The 18,576-nt window shown below is 28.2% G+C and overlaps 2 protein-coding genes across 2 annotated transcripts; both read right to left on the bottom strand.

Moving 5' to 3' along the window:
- Nucleotides 1-452: 452 nt before the first annotated feature.
- On the bottom strand, nt 453-6,408 carry LOC137832656 (external alternative NAD(P)H-ubiquinone oxidoreductase B2, mitochondrial-like). Its single transcript, XM_068640950.1, has 10 exons — nt 6,101-6,408; nt 5,390-5,642; nt 3,397-3,603; nt 2,937-3,187; nt 2,220-2,442; nt 1,993-2,097; nt 1,426-1,698; nt 1,207-1,328; nt 957-1,076; nt 453-857 (listed from the first exon to the last, which is right to left on the bottom strand). Exons 1-10 carry the CDS (start codon nt 6,190-6,192, stop codon nt 770-772), a joined length of 1,734 nt encoding a protein of 577 aa, XP_068497051.1. The 5' UTR covers nt 6,193-6,408; the 3' UTR covers nt 453-769.
- A 9,609-nt stretch (nt 6,409-16,017) lies between these two features.
- LOC137832655 (uncharacterized) lies at nt 16,018-17,178 on the bottom strand. Its single transcript, XM_068640949.1, has one exon. It carries the CDS (start codon nt 16,960-16,962, stop codon nt 16,147-16,149), a length of 816 nt encoding a protein of 271 aa, XP_068497050.1. The 5' UTR covers nt 16,963-17,178; the 3' UTR covers nt 16,018-16,146.
- Between the last annotated feature and the right edge of the window lie 1,398 nt (nt 17,179-18,576).

Here is an 18,576-nt window from a genome sequence, read left to right as displayed (position 1 = left end):
GCATAAGCAATCCGCCTCAAGTTTTTTCTATGCCCCAAACGTATCTATCACAACCTCCAATTCAACTCAGATTACGTATTGTAATGCAAACATGGGTTGACTTCTTCTTAGACATTACTACTTCAAAATGGGCATATATCTTTGCAAATGCTGTCGACGATCAATCACCTGTTCTTTTAAATAAAATTGACAAGATAAACAAGAAAGATCGTTCAGTTTTTTCTAGGTTCCTTCAACAATTTGTTAAGGAAAATGATATTTTCACACAATTTTGTGGCACCATAATTTTGGGAAAAAAATAATGAACCTTTCAATATATGTTTTTTTGATTATTTTCTAAAAAAATCTTCTTCAAGATGTAATATAAATGACACTTAGATAATTTCTCAAGTATCAAAATTTCAACTAAGTTGTCATTGGCAACAATTCGCTACCAAATTGGAGAAATAGAAAAAGAACAAAAGATTCTTTATGAAAACTAGAATGATTGAGTATGGAAAGAACATCACCTAACATATCCCAAAACAAACTTCTTGAACAAAACTTGGAAACCAACTAATGCAACGACTATGATACCAAAAACAGGGGAGTATTCAACCTAAGTCTCAAAATGGTGAGCGTGTCTCTGCTGTTCGAGTTCGGTTGTGAGTCTGCTTCCTCACTTATTTAAAGAATAAATGAAATTGAAAACAAATTTCATTAAATGGAATGCACGATCAATGAGCTCCGCTACGTTGCCAATGCAAGACTATGAAAGTAATGAGTTTCCTCAGATGCTACTGGAGTCCCTTCCAAAAATAAAACGTCTTGTCCAGTCTGAAACTACCAATGCTTTTGTGCGCCAACTTACTTGCTTGCTGTTCAAAGGATTGATTCAAGCTAAATAACTTGCAAATAATATGTCCCAAAATTGAGGCAATTTTTGTGAATATAAAGATGCTAAAGGAAAACAGTACCTTGCATAGACAGAATACCACAACCATTGACTGCTATGACCAATTGAAACCCAATCTCCAGGAAGTTGGGCTGCTGTCTGCTCTCCTCCTAAAGGAGCGAATTGACCTAAATGCTTGTACCTTGAATAGGAATTGACAACGTGCTAATGAGTAAAACATTGATAAATGAAAAACCTTGAAATCTGAATCGATGTAAACATGATTGCGCAAACGGTGGGAACATAGGAGTTGGTTTGATCATGTATTGTACCTAAAGGGTTTGAACCGATGGCGACCTTCTCCCCTGAACCTGAGAGGACCCTCTGGATTTTTTTCACACTCTTCCATCCGGTTAAAACACGTGGCCAGGTATGTACCTTGCTGAGATGCAACCTGTCATGAATTTTCAGAAATTTAATGTCGTATCACTGAGAAGCATGCAACTTATAAATAGCGTTGTAAATAGAACAGGCAAATATAAGACATGAACCTGGGCTGTAGCAGGAAGAAATTTCATTTGAGAATCCACGTTGGAAAGTGCTGTTTTAAGTTCTTCAATATTCAGTTCAATTGATTCCTTTTTATCATCCCCCTTGGCTTCCTTCAATAAATCAGCAATGTTGCGCATTTGCTTATTCTTCAGATATAGCTCAACCTGAGGGTATCTTTCACTGATGTCTTTCATGACCTCTTGAAATTCTTTAACCGTTAGTGTTCCAGAATTGTTTTTGTCAGCCTTCTTAAAGATAGCCGCAATATCTTCCTGAAATGGCCAAAATAAATTCATATTTAACATTAACAAAATGTGACACATGAATAGAAAGAATAATTATTGATAAAAAAAAGACCAATTTGTTTTTGTTTTCGTAGAAAATATTATTTTTTAACAAAAAACAGAACAACAAAACTGCAAAAAATAAAAGCCAGATGAAAATTTGCATTATTGATACTCAAAAAGTCTATGGATAAGAATGTCACGCGCAAACGTCTACGTATAGGCTGGGAAGCAAGTTAATTAAATGTGATGGAAAGAATATCATGTATTTGTATTGATTACCGTGACTTTTCTCTGGTTTATCGTAGCACAATCACCGAGTGCATACACATTGTTGCACCCTTCAACTCTCAACCATTCGTCAGTAGCTACGGCACGCCTGCTAGCCTGTTCATAAGAGATAATGCCTGTAAATTTTCTAACTGAATGATAGATTCAAACTAAAAGAGAGACATGACACGAAACTATGAATTAGCACGGATACAATGTCCAATTTCTCAATAACACACCTGGCCGATTTGAGTCATAAAATCTTTAATAAATGGACGAGTGCCAATACCAGTTGACCAGACAGCCATTCCATACGGTATTGTCTTAGTCTCTCCTCCATTTTTCAGTTCTTTAGTTGAAATTTCTTTCTCAGATACCTTGACAACCATGGATCCTGTTTTCACATCAATCCCATCTCTTCGAAACTTGTCTTCAGCAAAAACAGTGATTCTCTTGTCAAACCTATGAGATGAGCAATGGAACATATCAAGTGTGAAAAACTAAATGACAAAAGATCCAGACATTAATACTCCTTCCACATAAGTATAAGTAGCATTTATACAATGCATGTAGCTTGGTTATATGTGTAGACTTGTACACGTGTCTTGAGCTTTCCAAATAAGTACACTATTTACCATAATACCATGTGCACGTGAGATAGTAAGAAAATGTGTGTTTAGTTTGGTTATGAACGTAAGTGTATGGTCCAATTCCAACAACTAAAACTTTGAATCTATTCCTCCTCCTTTGTTGAACCATGAAATAACAGTTTTCAACAGTTAAATTGTGCAAAAAGCTTTCAACAAAACAAAGGCATGCAATATGTGCGGTAAAAGCCATGACTAATACTTTTGAATGTCTACTCACAAAGACAACAACCTCTGTGACTAGAAAATGAATCATGGGAAGAAATTCTTAATAAATAAGAAAAACTACGGTTAATATCACATCCTTACATGCCCAAGATATGATCTGCAGCCTCCAGAAGAGTAATTTTAACCAAATCTTTTATCCCAGGATATAAACGCACCAAATCTTCATTGACAAAATCATGAAGTGAGGCTGCAAACTCCACTCCAGTTGGTCCACCTCCAACAATAGCAAAATGAAGAATTCTCTTCTTCTCATCTTCACTTACATCAGGCAAATTTGCTCTCTCGAAGCAGTCAATAACTGTTCTTCTAATCTTTTGAGCATCTTCAACTTCCTGCACACTCATATACATGAGATATTAAAATCCAAAACAATGTAAAAAAACACAGAATGTAGTGAACCCCTTAGTCACCATGCATGATAACAACAACGGCTGTGACCCCGTTGTTGTTAATTCTGACATTTTTTCTTAACTTATGAAGTTCTTCTTAATATTTTGTATACTATAAAATATGATAAAAGTAATACAAAGAATGAAGTTACCTTCAAAAAATGGCAATTCTCCATCACTCCTGGAGTATTAAATGTGTTGACATTAGCGCCCACGGCAATTATTAAGTAGTCATAATCCACGACGAATTCTTCTTGCCCATTCAAATTATTGTTCAAACTTGATCGACAATAAACTTTCCTATTTTCTGCATCAATCTTGAAACATTCTGCTTCACTGAATTGTACATCGACCTTTTTCTGCTCAAAACAAAACAAGAAAAAAGGCCTAGTTAGTTGTGGCCCAGTTCTTCAGAATCTTCTATAACGCTAGTGAAAAACACAACACAAATAAAATTGATTAACTGGAAATCAAATCCCCAGAATAGTAACCTGTGAAAACTAACATTGTCGTCGGGTTTATTATGGACTACACTTAGTGTACACAACAGAAACCCGATTATTCTCCAAAGAGAAAGAAAGGTATTCTCCCGATAACAATGAAGGTAAACTATACAATCAAGTTAAGCAACCAGACACAAGTTTCATGACACTTACGAACAAAACTCTGTTTATATATATAAAAAAAAAAAACAATACAACTAAATGATGTAAGAAATATTCAACTGAAATGCACTTGGACACCATTCTCTGTTTTTTTTTTCAAGAAGAAACAAATGCTTAAAATTGTCATATTATTAGAATAACTTAATATTTTTGAAGTAATTTAAAATATTTAGTGATAATATGGCATTTCATACCTAAATGTTTCTCAGTTACCAATATAGAATATTTTAATAAATATATATCTATATGTATATATAATAAACCAATACGTCACAGATAAAAAATATTTTTTATTAAAAAATTATAATATATTTATTGTTTAACCTTTGTACCTGTTGCAGATAAAGAAAAATTGAAAATCGTTAAAGTTGGTCAGCCACAGCTGATTACGATTTACTGTTGGAATTGATTATTTATCGTAAATAGCTTTTTTTAAGAGTTGAAAAATTATAAATAACCTACTGTGTGTGGAATATCATTAAACCCATTTAACCTTACTAACTATTCTTCAAAGTATTCACATTTCAAATTCCTAGGTCAAGTCAATCAGGTTAAAACCTTCCTAGGTCAAGTCAATCAGGTTAAAGCCACCCATGTAATATGAAATTACAATGATTTTTTTTTCAAAATAAAAATATTTATTGAAATAAATTTTAAAAATCACCTATAAAATAAAATAAAATAGAAAGAAGACAAGATATTTCTCGGTCAAATTAGTAAAAAAAAAAATCGTATTGATAAGCTAAGAACATTAAACTAATGAGAATTTTTTTATTTTTTTTAACGTAGGGACAAAACTACTTAACAGATTTAGTTATTAAATCCCTTTTTTATTTAAAAAAATACTGCTTTAAAACTAGAATAAAAATAAAGTGAACAAAAATCAGCCTAAGAGTTACGATAATGATCATTTTATTCACTTTTGCAAGATATTGAGATATGTTACTTTGTTTAAAATATTTTTTATTTTATTGCTTAATTTAATTTACTAATTTTAAAATTTACAATTTGGACATTTCCTACTTCATTTCAATTATTCAGTTAAGTTTAATTTTCATATATTATTAGCATAAGAAGATTTTTAAACTATCATCCAATTAAAATTTTATTTTAAATATATTTATTGTAGAAGTTAATAAGTTTTTCGTAGATTTAATTTATGATTAAACAATTACATAAATTTATAGTGTAATTTTATTTTAATTTAAAAATTCTATAAAAATTAGAATTTGCATTGTTTTATTTAAATGTATTATTGATAACCTTGTAATCTACATAAAAAACACCATTATAATTTATGTTTTTGTATTCCTAATAATTGATTTTAGTTGTACTTTATTGTATTTCACAAATTTAATTCAATATTCTCTTTTTAAAATATTTTTTCTTTTATATATTAGAACCTTAGATTAAAATAATTTAATTATATAAAATATAAAATTAAATTATAAAAAAAAAACGTAAGACCTTTAAAAATCACCTTCTTAAAAATATTGCGGATGGGTTCAACAATGCTGCGTGCTTCGACGGTCCCGCAAGTAACGCTGGGCAGCAAAGGAGTGAAAGCAAAGTAATTCCGCGGCGAAACCACTTGAACATCATATTTCGGATTGTTCAGATTCTTCAAGAAACTTGTGGATGCCCAACCAGTTCCCAGAACCACCACCTTTTTCTTCTCAGTAATTGCCTCTTCAGGTGCAACACTCTCACCATAAGCCAAAAGACCACCACCACTGCACCAACCAATCATATCAATTTACATTACATATATACATATATATACGTACACACACATATCTTCATCATAAATGATAGATCTACATCTACTACGGTTTAAATTCTACATGAAAATTAATCCGAACGAATCCTGTAAAATTGATATACTAGAAAAGAGTCGCCTTAAACAGAAAATTCAACTAGTAAATGTGAACAGCCAATGTTTCTGACATTTCAATATCCAAAAAAATGTTTCGTATTTGCTGCAATGCACGGATCTAGCTTTTCTTGTTCTCAAAACGGAAGGAAAGTGTAAAATTCGCTGTAAAGAAAAAATAGTATGAAACAAGTAGGTTACCAACAAATGACTGATCGATGAAGATAGATGATAATTCTATTTTCAGTCCTTAATCAAAAAAATACTAGCGAAAACCAACATGAATAAAAAAGTAAAACAATATCACATTAATTATACCTTACGGCGGTGCAAAGGAGCACAAGCTTAAAATGTGACTGGTTTTCACGGAAAGCGCCAGAGAGACGCTGCAAGAAAGTGACGCTAGACATTTTTTTTTTCCTCCAACGAAAAATGCGTGTCCAAAACTGCCGGAAGAGGAGAGAGAGAGAGACAGAGAATGAAATACTGAAGCCAAGAAAATGGGAATGTGTTTTAGGGCTTTGAAAATGGTGTCATGACGGTTCCATATTTTTGTGCGGAAATTTGTCAGATTTGCCCTTTTCTTTGACTTGGCGGCCAAGTTTTGAACAGCATCAATGCCAAACACGACTCCACGTTTTTTTTTTTATTTTTATTTTCTTTTCATTAAAAAAAATTTGACGCGTCCGTACTAGTGGGGACGCTTGGTTAGGTGGGGCAGCGTGCCCCTCAGATCTGCCTCACCGATCATTCCATGGATGTTTGATAAAGAAAGAATAAAAAAAGTTAAAAAGAAAATAGAGTCAAAATTATTTAAGTAACATATTAATTAAAATTATTAATTATTTGTCCTTAATATAGTAATGATTAAAATATATAATTCTTAATGTATTCATTTTATAATATTTAATTTTATTATATGTTAATGTGATTAGATCATGTTTTAATGTGGAAATAGATTGTTTTGTTGGTGATGGAGTTGTATAAGATCTTATAGGAACTAGTATTTTTGAAGAGTTAGTATTTAAATATTAAATATATAGCATGTAAGGTTTTAGGGTGTTTTAGACGTTAGGTTAGGAGGAGGGAAAATAGCATATTCGCACTAAGTGACCTAAAATGTGGTTGAGAAGAGTGCAGTGTTTGACCTAAAAACTGATAACAAACGCTCCTCTAATTAATGGAGGCGGCAAAAGCAACACTGCCCAAAATTCTTATTTATTTCTAATTTCTAGAACAAAGTCTACTTTAATTATTAACCATTTTTTATGTTAATTCCCAATAAAATGAGTTTCAAAGCAATTAAACAAAACTTCGTAAAGGAAAGAATCAAGTTGAAAATTTCGTCATCAACTATAACATTTTTTCCTCAAAATATATTAATCTTCCAAATTAATTTATTATTTTTATAATAAATTTTCATGTTAGGTATCACTATGCAACTTGACATCTCAGCTAGGTTGACATTTCAAGTAACAATAATCATCTGTCATCACATAAAAAAAAATATTATTAAAAAAAATATAAAAATATAAAAAATTAGACAAAAATTCATATGTTAACAAAAATGATATAGAGGTAGACTATATTTATTTATAAAAAAATTTAATAACAGACTAACTGAAAATTAAAATTAATGTTATCAACAAACGTTTCTATTATTTATATAATTTATTTATTATGTGTAATCCTTAACAAAATATAGACAAGATCTTATCATTTGATATATACATTTGTATTCTTGTTTTATTTTTACTTAATAATAGAAATATATTATCTAAAAGATAAAGAAAATTAGACACATTTTAGCAGCCAATTACAATGCAAATCACTATTATTTTCAACAATATAATATATCAAAACAACCCGTTGCTTTCTATATAATCATTATTATTTATTTTATTTTATTTTAATACAGAAACTTACTTCTTTCCTCTGATAATTCATACAAGAAAATAAAACTATCACTAAAAACAACCGCCAATATAAAAATTAAAAAAAAAAATATATAGACATATACGTGTATATATATTAAAATGAAAAAAAGTAGTAAAGAGAAGCTGTTATACGAAAAGAAATAACCACACAAGTTATTTAAAAAAAAATATACATTATACACATACTATACTTAGAAATATGAAATTAATTAATCATTAAATTTAAATTTATTAAAATACGATAACGTTATAAACAATGTATATACACATACAATAATGCTTGTGTTTCCGTCTTTTTTGTTTGACAGTATGTTATGTATAAATTTTTATAATATTATAATTTAGAGTATTTTTTAATGTTATTAATATTTAAAATGTATATGTGAAAACAATTGTAAATATTCGAATAAATTATATTTATAACCATAAAAGAATAATATTTTTTTTATTTATAAATATATTATATTTTGCATTGACATTGTTGTTAATAAACATTTTAATATTTATATATTTAAACTAATTTACCCTAGAAATGAAATTTACTTACCATGGCTAAGTTACAGTAAAATTGAAGTATTTCTCTCTCATTCAACATTGAGATCTAATGAAATGAGAATATTATTTAAAATTATGTATCTAACATTATCAAAATATAGTAAATTCAAGATAAAAGTATTATATAAAAATACTATAAATGTTTTTATTTATGAATTATTTAGTTTCTGTATTTGATATAAGAGTGGAATATAAAATACAAAAGATGTGATATTCTCCCAATTAAATAATTAATTAAATTACTAAAAATTAAGTTGGTTAAAACATGTTTCATATAATTAAGATGTTATTTTGAAACCTTACACCATTTTTTCTAAGTTCCTTAGGGTATTACATTTTATTTAATTTTTATTCTAATAGTAAATCATAATTTATGATTTTAATTAAGTTTTTGAAGGTTCCATAATGATTTATTTTTTAAATATAATGTTTTTATTATTTTAAAGATCTTAAATTTATTTTGTAAAAAATATATATTTTTATGGTAAATATATTATCTCTTCCTCTCGTATATGATTATGTAAATAATAGATTTCATACTTAATATATATATATATATATAAATTTACTTGATTTTATTTATATAACTCAATAATTTCATAGAGAACGTTTAATTTGTAAAAAAAAAGTTAATAACACTAGTCAAAGAAACCACTAATAAAATGTACATTGAGATTTTCACACAAAAGTTTAACGAATAGTCAGTTTTTGTTTTTATTTTTATTTCACAAATAATTCCATATTATCTAACGAAAGAAATAACTGACTTTCATTTTGTTAGTTTACTTTTTCACAGGAACAAAAACTATACATTACAAATATAAAATTAGTAAAAAGTGAAATCAATACATTAACTTTCCTTTAAAATGGTTAAGTGAAAATTTCTTTTGTTGATTGAAATTTGACAAGGTTTATTTCAATTCAAATATTTATACTCAATATCATTATATATATATATATTTTAAATTAAACCTGTAATATTTTAAATAATAATTATATATTCAGCACCAAATTCAATTATCATAATATAATCAAAAGTCAAATTTGTACAGCATCCAAATAATTTAACATATATCAATATTCAATCTAATTCTACAAGCTTTGAAAATTTATCCAAATTTCATAAATTTATCAATGTATAAACCTCTACTCCAACATTTTTCAGTGAAACAATATATTTTCATTCTCAAAACATATTTTATAATACTCATTTATAATTTCCTATCATGTCATTCTTACCTAATTTTTCTAACCAAATTATCATATATTTTCAAAAATTATATTTTTCTTCTAATAATTAAATTGGGTTAACTTCCCTTACATTATTTTTTAGTTATTATGTATTTAAAAAATTGTTTAGAGACTTGAAAATGTTAGGGAATCCTCATTTGTCCATGAGAGAGGTTGGATAACAAATCAAAATGTATGTGTGTTCCATTTGAAGATGTTATGATGTTGATGGAAAATAATCAGATTGATTAGGTATGAATATATGAGGAATGACTAACTTTTTAATTTAGACATAGAAATAATGATGATTATATATTATTTTTATTTTTTTATTTTTATTTTTTTTGTTTCATTCTCTCCATATTTATATATTTGTTACTTTATTTTATAATTTATGTAATTTATCATTTAATTCATATTTTTGTAATGTTTTCTTATTTTTATAAATCAAACATTTAATAAATATTTGAATGAATATAAATATATCATGACATGATACAAATGTAACACAAAAGTCATTCTCATCGATTATTGGAAACAATAATAAATATCAATTTTATAGTGAGAATAATTAAATTCAGATGTGTGTCACTCAATTATAGTCTTTATTCGAAAAATTTAATTATTATGGATACATGTTAATAAATATTATTTTTTTACTCATACCCAACAAAGACACATCCATGCATGAAAAAAACACCAAATGTGGGAAAAAATCTACAAAAGTTAAAATGTTATCAAGTCAATTATATTCTTTTACTTCTTGCCATATACATTTTGATAATTTGATCGAAGAAAGAATTATAAATAACTTAACAAATATAAAGAAAAATCATAAAAGAAAATATTTGAGACAAATAAAATATAATTTATTTTATATTATAAACAACTTTTTTAGTTTTAAAATAACAAAATACGTATTTCCCGTTGAACTTAAACTTCACATTCTTATAAAACGGGTTATTACGTATATTTTTGGTTAACATTGAATAAAAATGAAGTATAACTTTTTTATTACTAACGTGCATTTAAAAACAAATAATATTAAAAGATAAGAAAAAATGACTTTTGTAACATCCAAATTAAACAATAATTAAATATGTTTTTTTATAATACAAAATTGGTTTTTTTCATGGTTTTAATTTTAAACCATAAATATTTAGATATTTTATATATATATATATATATATATATAATGATTGTTAATTTTTAAAAAATAAAATAATAAAAAAAATTGTTATTTTAATTGAAAATGATATTTATTATAATTATTTTTAATGAGTTATGAAGTGAAATCTTAAATTGAATCAATTTTATATATAAAATAATTTATTTTAATCATTTATATACTACAAACAAATTTAAAATTTAAATTAGAAAAAAATAGTATAATAATAGAATACATAAATAAATAAATAAATAATATATATATATATATATATATATATATTTAACTCATAAAAAATAAAGTGTAGACGGCATTAATTTTTTTCACACTGGTTTTCATGGGAGCAACTTTCTACGGAGTGTGTTGAATCGGGCATGTGAAGTGTTGTGCTATGTCTTTTGTGGCAATTGGAAGTTGATAGATTACTTGAGAGGATAAATACTTACACACATTATAATAATATAATAATATTTAAAATTAAATATAATTAAAATATTATTTTATTAATATTTAAAGTATTTATTTTTTTATTATTTGCAGTGTCAAAATATTTTTTCTGGACTTAAATCTTATGGATTATTAATCCCATGGATGAAAGCAGTATCGTGCTTGAGAACAGTGAAAACCATCATACAAGACAAGACGTGACTTCATGGGTATGGACAATCAACATCAAACATTTATATGGGCTTACACTTACCATGTCAAAAATTCTCTGCATGTAAAATATATATTATCAATCTCAAATAAATAGGAGATGATATAAGAAAAATATTTAAGTGCAAGACAAATATCTGAAAATACAAACACAGTAACTTAAAGAGGGACCTATATATAAATTTTTTTAAGAAAGTGGTTAGAAATTCTACATCAATTAAAAATAAAGATTTTCAAGTTTTTAATGTTGAATTATGTTTTCTTAAAAAAAAGTCATGAGCATGATTAATTAGCTTAGTATCCTTCTCAGTGACCCTGATAAAAGTATTCATATATTAATTATCTTCAACAGGGAAATGTTACCGACAATTTCTTCAATGCTCTCTTTGAAACTGCAACTTGTTAGTGACTTAATTTATAGTTTAGTTAGTTTTAATTTGCATAAACAGTTCACTGATATTCATAGAAGATTAAAATAAAATAAATAAAATATTTTTTAATAAACTAAAAATCTTCTTAGTTTTAAAAAATATTACGTAACAAAATTTATACACGGATTGATTTTAATAAAAAAATGCGAAGTATAGACTAACAGTGTTTAAAAATGATTAAACCCTTGTTCTCGCCTGATAAAACTGAACATTTTATATTATTATATTTATAGAGATTAAAAAATGTCAAAAAAATAAAAAAATTGAAATCCGTGTGTGTTTTAATGTGCCAATAATATTTATTGGATTCAGATTTGAAGAAATAGACACAATTTCATGCATAATATTTTTTCGTAAAGCAAATGGTTTCAGAAATTTATTAAAAATAAATAATATAATAGGTGAAATATGTTTTGTGCGGTTGCTTGCCGTCTAATACTCTAATTAGTTGCTTTATTTACTCTTTTAAGTGTATATGAATGTTGAAAAAGTGTATTCATATTTGATTGGGCTGATTTGCACTGATTTGAAACGAAAAAAAGAGAGAAAGAAGGAAGAATGACTTTTCCTAAATTATGAAGAAAAACATAAAAAGTTTAGGTTGAGTGAAGTAATTGCAAATCTGATAATTGCTTTGTTCGTGTATGAGAATGAAATTTGATAAATGTCTACAAGGATTTGGAGCACTGAAAATGAATGTGTATAAGAGGAAGGACTTCACTCGATTAGGCATGATAATCGATTATTTCCAATAATATAATCCATTAGGATGTTATGTGTAAAAATTAAGATGGTGTGTAATCAATTAACCTTGGTTTCTTAATTGATTGTGATATGGAGCTTAATCAATAATGTCCTCATGTTTAATTGATTTTAACCCTATTGTTTATATTAAATAATGTCATCATGTGTACGAAGGATAATATTTTTTAGGTTTAGGAATAATTTTATCAATGAATTTGATCTTCTTCTTCACACCGAGGACATTAATTATGGATTTGTTCTAATATGGTAGTTATTGACTCAAAGAACCAAAAATGGTGACAACAAAATTTTTACTTCGGTGAATATATAAAAAAAAAAAAACTATGAAGATAAGGGGTTTGAGATGTTTCTTCATAGTTTTGAAAGGAAGGAAAAAAAATGAAAGAGATAGAAGCGAGCATGCAAGAGGGCTCTTGAAAAGAAGAGCTTTGATATCATATCAAAATGATACTTTCCTTATTTCAAATGATTACTCTCACTATTTTGTCGGTCATTCACTCTTTCTAAAATTTACTAATGTAGCACTGTAATTATTATATATGTTGATGATATGGTATCATTTTCCCTATGAACAATATTGTTGAAATAAAACACATGAAAAATGTTCTTAACAAAGTTTTCAAAATAAAATAAAAAATACTCGAGAGTTAACACATTTTCTTAGTCTTGAGGTTGCAAGAAGGTGTACTAGCATATATCTTTGTAAGTGAAAATATATTTTGGATATCTTTAAGCATGCGTTTGTTTCTAAGCGAAGAAAGACGAAAAATTCCAATTATCAACGAAAAGCGAAGAAAGACACATAATAAAAACAAAATTGCATGCAAATCAAAAAAGAATTTTCCCGCAAAACTTTCTTCGCAACGGTGCAAAGAAAGTTATATATATATTTTAATTAATTAATTTTAATTTTCTTTTTTACCCTTTTTATTTTATACTTAAATTATTATTATTTTTATTTAAAACATAATTATCATTTAAATATAAAAAAATATAAACATTATAAAAAGCATAAGTAATCATATTATATATAATAAATTATAAATATAAATAATAATAAAAATAAATAATTTTTTAATAATTAAAAAATAAATATTTTTATTTAATAATTAATTAAAAAAAGTAAAGATAAAAATAATAATTTTATTTAATATAAAAAATATATTAAATATTTATAATTATAAATATTTTAATTAAAAATAATTATAATTTATAAATAAATATATCAAATTATTTTTTAACCATTTTTAAATATAAGGATAAATTTGTAAACTTACATTTTTATCAATTAAAACATATATAATTTTAATAATATCCATCACATCATTAACAAACTTTTATAAACTTTCCTCACACTTTCCACTATATTTACCTTAATCCAAACACCCTGACTTTCTTTACACTTTCTGTTGGAGATCCCACATCGACTAGAGATAAGGACATTTCATAATATATAAATAGGTGCAGACCTCAACCCTATGAGCCGGTTTTATGGGGTTGAGTTAGGCTTAAAGTCCACTTTCGTAATATGGTATCAGAGCCATTTCGAGCCTATCCTAGCGAGTAATTATTGGGCTTATCAGGCCACCTGCTATCGGGCCGCTATCGGACCACCCAAAATATATAGTCCCACGCACGAGCTTCTATCTATCACTCTCTCCACTCCCTCATTCCCACTCCCTAATCCCTAATCCAAATAAAGCCTAAGGATTAAAATGATATCTTATACCCCATGTCAACACCCATGAATCATTATGTAATTTTTTTATCAACTATTGAGGACCTTCTTACTTATTCATGTTCATATACAAGACTCAAGACTCATGTACCTCACTAACACTCGTCTCAACAACATTTATCAGGTTGTATACAACCTCAATTAATTTATTTATGTATCAACAACACTCATCAATAAGCTACTCTAACATTGATTGTGACAATATTGATACTAAATAATAAATTGTGAGAAGGAGAAAGGCATGACAAACAGGAATAATACAAAAACATGTATAAAATACATTATTAAAACTCTTAAATATAAAAAGTTATAAATTGTACAAGAGAAGTGATATGCATAAGATAAAAAAATATTTATAATCCGTATATTTGTTTTCCTTTTGAATACATGCCATACAAATTTATTATATATTAAAATATATAATTTGAATACACTAAAGATATGTTAAGAAATGGGAGTAAAATTAGTAAATTAATTGTCAAAATTATTTTAATAAAGCTATGCTCAACAAAAGATATGGTATATATTATAAGTGTCGAAGTATTTCATTAAATGTTTCATTATAAAATTAAAAAAGCGTAGTTTTGAATATTTCTCCTTAAGGCACTAATAAGTCATAATTAAATTAAAGTTGATATAGAATAATAATATGTTTTAAAAGTAATTGTTGTAGTATATTCTAGAAAGAGGTCACTTTATCCTGAATTATAAAGTATTATTTGTATGAAGAGAAATGGTAGTGGCATTTGCATAGAGAATGCTGTAAATTTCCTTGGAATTATACTTCTCCCAACTTTTAACAGCCGCCACCCGTCACACAGATAAAATGGGGAAGCACATGGCTTTATATATAAAATAGGAATTTTTTATACTTAAAATGAATCTTTACTTACTAGGGTGAAAAATTAGGAAGAAAAGTTTAAAGTTATAAAAAGTTTTAATTAAAGATTAAATTGAAGTTAATGATAATTTAAATATATTTTATTTTTTTAACTTTATATTTTAAGAATAAAATTGTAACGGAACATTGATTCTCATAATGAACAATATTTTAAATACGTAAATGATTTTAATATACTGTCTCAACAGACTTGATGTCGAAAATAAAAATAAAAATTATGCAATCGTAAAATTATATTTTCATTTATATTATTATTGATGTGCATATAGTTTTGTTATGTATTAATTGTATGAAGCAATAATGTTAGGGTATTGTGGCTTTAGGGAGGACATGCAAAGCACTTGGTGTGGGGTTGTGTGTTTGAAGTCTACATGGTAGGAGTGCTTCTAAAGTCCATTTTAGGGGTGCAAAGTGTAACAACCCATTATTGACTAGACACCAAGGATTCTACCATCCTTCTCTATATCACAATTACTTTGACAAAAAATTATACTTTTTGACAACTTAAAAAAAATATAATAAAAATTAAATTTGTAATTAAATAGTGTAAAAATATCAAAATAATAATATTAAAAAGTTATAAATGAATATAAATATATCAATGCGAAAAGGTTTTCAAATTTTTCATAACCACATTATCACTCCAATTACTCCCACAAATTTGAAACGTTACCATTCTACAACTATAATTAAATTTCAAAACCTTGACTTTAGAGGGAAATCTCAGCGTATGCATTAATTAGTAGAGTAATTGAGGGGTATCTTAGTCCTTTAATTACATTTGAATATTTTGGATTAGTGATTAATTAATTGCACTTAATGCTTTGGTACCAACGAGAGAAGAGTGACCACATCCAAAATAGGCATACTCTGCCATAACATAACATAACATACAAACCCAAAGCAATTTCAAATCTTTAATTTTCCCTTTCACTTATCCCCAAAACAAATCACATTATAATATTTAATATTAATCACCACACTAGTTGCAACAAATCTCACCGGAAAATGGGTCATCCTCGCCGGAAAATTCCCCGTGCCTCTTCGGAGAAATATCAATCTCGATCAAATTCTCCTCCTCGAACTGAAACCCCACCTCCTTCTTCTTGCAACCATCCAGAGCTATTTCAATCAACCCTTCTCTGTCTTCCTCGTCCCACCGGAAGCACATGTTATCGGTCGCCGGAAACCCACTCTCCGACGAGCTATCCGAGTCAGTCTCCGGGTAGTAGCGTGATAACGACGGGTACCTGAAAATTCCCTCGCCATGATCCCCACTCCGATCCTGCTCTGTTTCTTCACCTTCATATATAACCTCCAACGGCGCTTTCACGTTCCATTCCATGAAAGACTCGTCAAAACGCGAACTTGACCGAAAACCCGTTTGTGATTTGAACTCTGGTTGAGATTGGCTGGTTACCCACCTGTAAACATGGTCGAGAGTATCGGCTTCCACCGGCTCAACGGGGTTCCCCTGTTTCTCCTCTCTGTTTCCCCTGTTTTCTTTGTTGGCAACGGGTTCGCGTTCAACCGGGATTTCGCTCTCTTCATTTTGAGACCTCTGAATTGCACCGAGACGGAGGAGAAGGAGCAAGAGAATCCCGGAGAGAATGAGAACCGGCGACAAGACTATCTTCCAAAACAGACGAGGCAAATAAAGGAGAATCAAGAAACAGAAAGTGAGAATGCATGAAAACAGAGGTTGGGAAGAGTGAACAGAGAGAAAGGAAAGTGTTTGGGTGCATAAGAAGTTGACAATGAACTTGATTTGTGGAAGAAATTTATTGTCGTTCTCCATTGGCCACAATTATTGCAGCTGTTTACTTGGCACAGGATAACTAACGAACTATGATTCGAAGAGAACAGGTGATGATAAGAACAGCAAAGCCATGAGGAGAGTGAGAAAAAGTGAGAAACAGATTGGTGAAAGGGAATACTGTAGAGGAGGGCTTAGACAGGGTGTAGTGTGGGGTTTATAAGGCCTTTTTTGCGTGAGAAGAAGGCATGGAATAATAGAAAGGAAGGGGGTGTGGTCCTTGTTATGCAAAAACCAAGACGATCTTTTATGCATACACGAAAATCCTACAAATCCAACCTAAAAAGTTGTTATGCTTTTACACTTCTCAAACTCATCATCATTTTAATCAATCACTGTATTAAGCTCCGTACTGAGTTTAGGTTTTTATTCATGGAATCTATTCCCTTTTTTTTTATTTCAATTACCAATCCAAGACCTTGGTTTTAGCTTCAAATGGTGGTAACTATTTCATTGTTTTTGGTTACTACTTTACATTAATGTTAAACTTTACCCACAACCACATGCTCTGCCGCCTAAACTCACCATTTTGGGTAAACTGCTTCATACAAACAAATCATGTTTAAAGTAATTGGGATATACTTTATTGCTACTCATCTAGTCTAAAATTGTCAATGAAATAACTATATTCAATGATAAAAATTTAATAAATTAAACGTAGAAAGAAATAAAATATACAGACTTAGTCTATTTAAGGATTTAATGTATTGAAAAACGCTACTTGAAATGACATAGAAAAGACACTAGAAGTAATAAAAAAACTTATTCATCTATCATTATTAGTTAAAGTTAAATAAATATTGAGTTAAAAAAAACTATACTCGTGTCTTTTACCCTACATTTATTTATATGTCTTGATTTTTTAAATGAATATATTCAAATGAGATATGACATTTCTCTAATAATTCACAATACAATATAAGTAGTATTTTGCATTTATTTCTCTTTGTTCCGTTTTTTTATTGTATTATATATATATAAATATGTACTTCTCCTTTCATTACACCCAATCTCATGCAAAACACAAATCTATGATAGTGATTTTCTTGGTAGAAGAATTATTTGAAGCAATCTGTTTCGACACTTTCTTGACAGTTAGGCAGAGCAACAAAAATGATCTTTGCATTAGAACTGAAGTTGAGGTTTTTGAAGACAGACTGAAATATTCGGTAGACTAATAGTGGCTTTTGCGGTTACTATAAGATGCTATCTTTTTAAAAATGATGACTTGCTTTACCATCATTCACTTTTTGCAAAAACCTTTCTTTTGAACTCATTTGGGCCTTAGCTTCAATCTTTTTATGAATTCTTGTGAATTGGGCGGAATGATTTTGGAGGCGCAGAATTTTTCTGGACTTTGTTGTTAAGTTCAGTGTTCTCAAGAATGAAACCAAGAGAACTAGTCTTCCTTTTCGATGGGTCGACTTATCTTTTCTCCTTTCCTCTAGAAATGATCGTCTTGTTTTTCTTGTATTTTTCCACTCCTCGTCTTCGTGAATTCTCCGCTTGGATGATATCTGCAAAAGACATTCTGATATTTAAATGAAAATTCAATGTCTGACACTCGATGTTGTTAGTACTGGATGATGACGGACC

This window comes from Phaseolus vulgaris, chromosome 6, assembly GCF_000499845.2.
Source record: "Phaseolus vulgaris cultivar G19833 chromosome 6, P. vulgaris v2.0, whole genome shotgun sequence".
NCBI lineage: Eukaryota > Viridiplantae > Streptophyta > Magnoliopsida > Fabales > Fabaceae > Phaseolus > Phaseolus vulgaris.
Note: the sequence above shows the minus strand (reverse complement) of the source record. Positions and strands in the feature narration are given on the sequence as shown.

Coding starts and splice junctions, on each gene's coding strand:
- LOC137832656 (XM_068640950.1), bottom strand. CDS start 6,192: ATGTCTAGCGTCACTTTCTTGCAGCGTCTCTCTGGCGCTTTCCGTGAA. Junction 3,604..5,389: donor TCCGCAATATTTTTAAGAAG/GTGATTTTTAAA, acceptor TGTTTTGAGCAG/AAAAAGGTCGATGTACAATT. Junction 1,077..1,206: donor CATCGGTTCAAACCCTTTAG/GTACAATACATG, acceptor TTCCTATTCAAG/GTACAAGCATTTAGGTCAAT.
- LOC137832655 (XM_068640949.1), bottom strand. CDS start 16,962: ATGGAGAACGACAATAAATTTCTTCCACAAATCAAGTTCATTGTCAAC.